This window comes from Charadrius vociferus, unplaced genomic scaffold, assembly GCF_000708025.1.
Source record: "Charadrius vociferus isolate BGI_N301 unplaced genomic scaffold, ASM70802v2 scaffold32, whole genome shotgun sequence".
In the NCBI taxonomy this organism is placed as follows: Eukaryota; Metazoa; Chordata; class Aves; order Charadriiformes; family Charadriidae; genus Charadrius; species Charadrius vociferus.
In genome coordinates this window covers 12,943,840-12,946,643 of record NW_009647856.1, presented here as the reverse complement: position 1 = coordinate 12,946,643, position 2,804 = coordinate 12,943,840, and the positions used below count along the sequence as shown (strand labels likewise).

Genomic DNA, 2,804 nt, shown 5'->3' with positions numbered 1-2,804 from the left:
ACACCCCCAGCCTGTCCCGGTGGGTGACAACCTTGCTGATATGTCCCCATCCCCGTGTCATGTTCCCCCTGCAGGCACGCGGGAAGGTCAGCGAGATCATTAATGGTGCCATCATGCATTATCGGGATGACCTGGACCTGCAGAACCTCATCGACTTCGGGCAGAAGGAGGTGCGTGCATGGTGGGGGAAGAACGTTGGGATGTCCCTTCAAGGGATTGAGGACATGTCCCCACTCGTGGGTCTGGCTTCGGGGTCTTGGCTCTCGCCTTAAATCCATGGGGTCCTCTGGGTTGAGGACCTTGGGTGGCTCCTCCATGAAGATTTGATGTTTGCGGTGAAGAGCTGGATGAAAATAGTGGGGGGAGAAACAGCCCTCAGTGTCTCCCTTGGAGCCTGTGTTGATGTAGGACCTACTAAAACCATGTGGAGTGGACTGGTGGTCCGGGGTGTCCCCACCCTGCACTGAAAACCCCGTACCCTTCCCCACAGTTCAGCTGCTGCGGCGGCGTCTCCTACAAGGACTGGTCCCAGAACATGTACTTCAACTGCACCGCTGCCAACCCCAGCCGGGAGCGGTGCTCCGTCCCCTTCTCCTGCTGCCTGCAGGACACCCGGGAGGTGAGGACGGCGTCCTGAGGAGGGGGGGACATCACACACACACCCCGGGCATCCTTGGGGCACCCTGCCACCCCCTAGGTATTGTCCATTTTTGGGGGTGTTTAGGGAGCCCAGCGGTGGAGGCTGGGGACGCCAAAGGGGACACCCCAAGTGGCGCCGAGGCGAGGGCAGAGGTCACGGTTGCCCACCAAAGTGCAGTGACACCCCCCACACACTCCAGGCCAGCGTGCTTTGTCCCCAACCCCTCTGTCCTGTCCCCCCACCTCCTCTCCCAGGCCGTCATCAACACCATGTGCGGGCAGGGCATGCAGGCCATGAGCTACCTGGAGGCCAGCGCCTTCATCTACACCAACGGCTGCATCGACAAGCTGGTCAACTGGATCCACAGCAACCTCTTCCTGCTGGGGGGCATCGCCCTGGGGCTGGCCGTCCCCCAGGTACGGGGGCTGTCCCCCCCTGGGGACTGGGAGGGGGAGAAGGGACCATCCTGCAGCTCAACCTTCTTTGGCAGTTGCCTCACTTCCTCTCCTCTTCCTCTCCTCTTCCTCTCCTCTTCCTCTCCTCTTCCTCTCCTCTTCCTCTCCTCTTCCTCTCCTCTTCCTCTCCTCTTCCTCTCCTCTTCCTCTCCTCTTCCTCTCCTCTTCCTCTCCTCTTCCTCTCCTCTTCCTCTCCTCTTCCTCTCCTCTTCCTCTCCTCTTCCTCTCCTCTTCCTCTCCTCTTCCTCTCCTCTTCCTCTCCTCTTCCTCTCCTCTTCCTCTCCTCTTCCTCTCCTCTTCCTCTCCTCTTCCTCTCCTCTTCCTCTCCTCTTCCTCTCCTCTTCCTCTCCTCTTCCTCTCCTCTTCCTCTCCTCTTCCTCTCCTCTAGCTGGTGGGCATCCTGCTGGCTCAGATCCTCATCAACCAGATCAGAGACCAGATCAAGCTCCAGCTCTACAACCAGCAGCACCGGGCCGACCCATGGTACTGAGCCCCGGCGCATCACGGCAGTGCCAGTGTCCATCCCCGCGGCACAGCGGTGGCTCGGTGACCCGGGACCTCAACGGTGATTTTCCAAACCCCGGATCCATAGGAAGAGCTGAAGAGGCTTTGCCGGAAAAGGAGGAGGTTGGACCGGGCTGTGGACTCACAGATCTGCGTGTGGTGGCCGCTGTGCTGCGGAGAGGGACGCGTGGGGACGCTGGGGACTCTGTGCCTTTGGCAGCCGGTGCGAGAGCCGGGATGTGCCGTGCTGCTGTGTCCTGTTTGGGGGACTGAAGCAGCCCCCGGTGAACTGCTGTCTGTCCATCCGTCTGTCCTGGGGGACTGAGCTGGCACTCAGCTCATGTGCAAAGCAGGTTTGCACTCGGACGTGCTTCCCATCTCCTCGTGTGCTGGAGATCTGTGTGTCCGTCCATGCACCAAGCTGCCTTCACCCAGGGAAGGCTGGGTCCGGAATTGGGGACGTTTCCCCCATCGTTGGGTGCCATAAACCCCACTGCCTCCGTTGGGAACAGTTGAGGGCTCTGCTCGCCGGCTGGAAGCAGGAGCCCTTGTCCGCGTGGCCACCCTGGAAGAAGACAAGCCAGGAGGACGTCTTGCCCAGGGCTTCCATAGCTGGGGGCAGGGGTCCTGTGTCTTCCCTGGGGGGGCTCGGACCCCTCTGTGCGGAGGAGGGGACAGGCACAGTCCTGTGTCACCTCCTGAGGGGTCGGTGTCAGGCCGTGACGTTTCCCTTTGCTTTCATGGAGAATAAAGAGAGACGAGGCCGGACCCTGTGATCTGTGCCGTGGTGGGTGGTGGCTACTTGATCGCTGGGGAGGGGGGGACACAACGCCACGGAGGGGGACAACGCCACAGCTTTGGGTGACGGCTCGGCTGGGACAGGGTTGAGGCCAGCCCCTTCCTGTGCGGTGCGCCCCCGTCATCTCAGCATTACGCGGGTGGAGGTCGGCTGCAGGGAAAACAAATGTTAATACCACAAAACAAGGGGGGAGAAGGGGGCGAGGGGCAGCACAGGCAGTGAGCGGAGAGCAGAGACACCCCCCCTCGTGCCCCCCAGCAAGGACAGCTTGGCGCAGAGGGGTGGCTTTGGGCAGGGGGGGGACCCGCACTCCCCCCTCCTCTGCCCCAGGGAAGAGCCTGCGACACGCTGGGGTGCGAAGCCGTGAGCTGGGGGGGCTGCCGCTGTCCTCCCCCCTACCCCCCGC

General features: G+C 62.1%; 1 protein-coding gene across 1 annotated transcript in view; it reads left to right on the top strand.

Annotated features, from left to right (window-relative positions):
• The window catches only part of TSPAN33 (tetraspanin 33), a 13,070-nt gene extending 11,485 nt beyond the window's left edge, over positions 1-1,585 (top strand). The window contains exons 4-7 of the mRNA XM_009883037.1: positions 75-170; positions 491-619; positions 895-1,056; positions 1,484-1,585. Of these exons, the coding sequence (XP_009881339.1) occupies positions 75-170; positions 491-619; positions 895-1,056; positions 1,484-1,585 (489 nt within the window). The remainder of the gene's footprint in view (positions 1-74; positions 171-490; positions 620-894; positions 1,057-1,483) is intronic.
• The last annotated feature ends 1,219 nt before the right edge of the window (positions 1,586-2,804 follow it).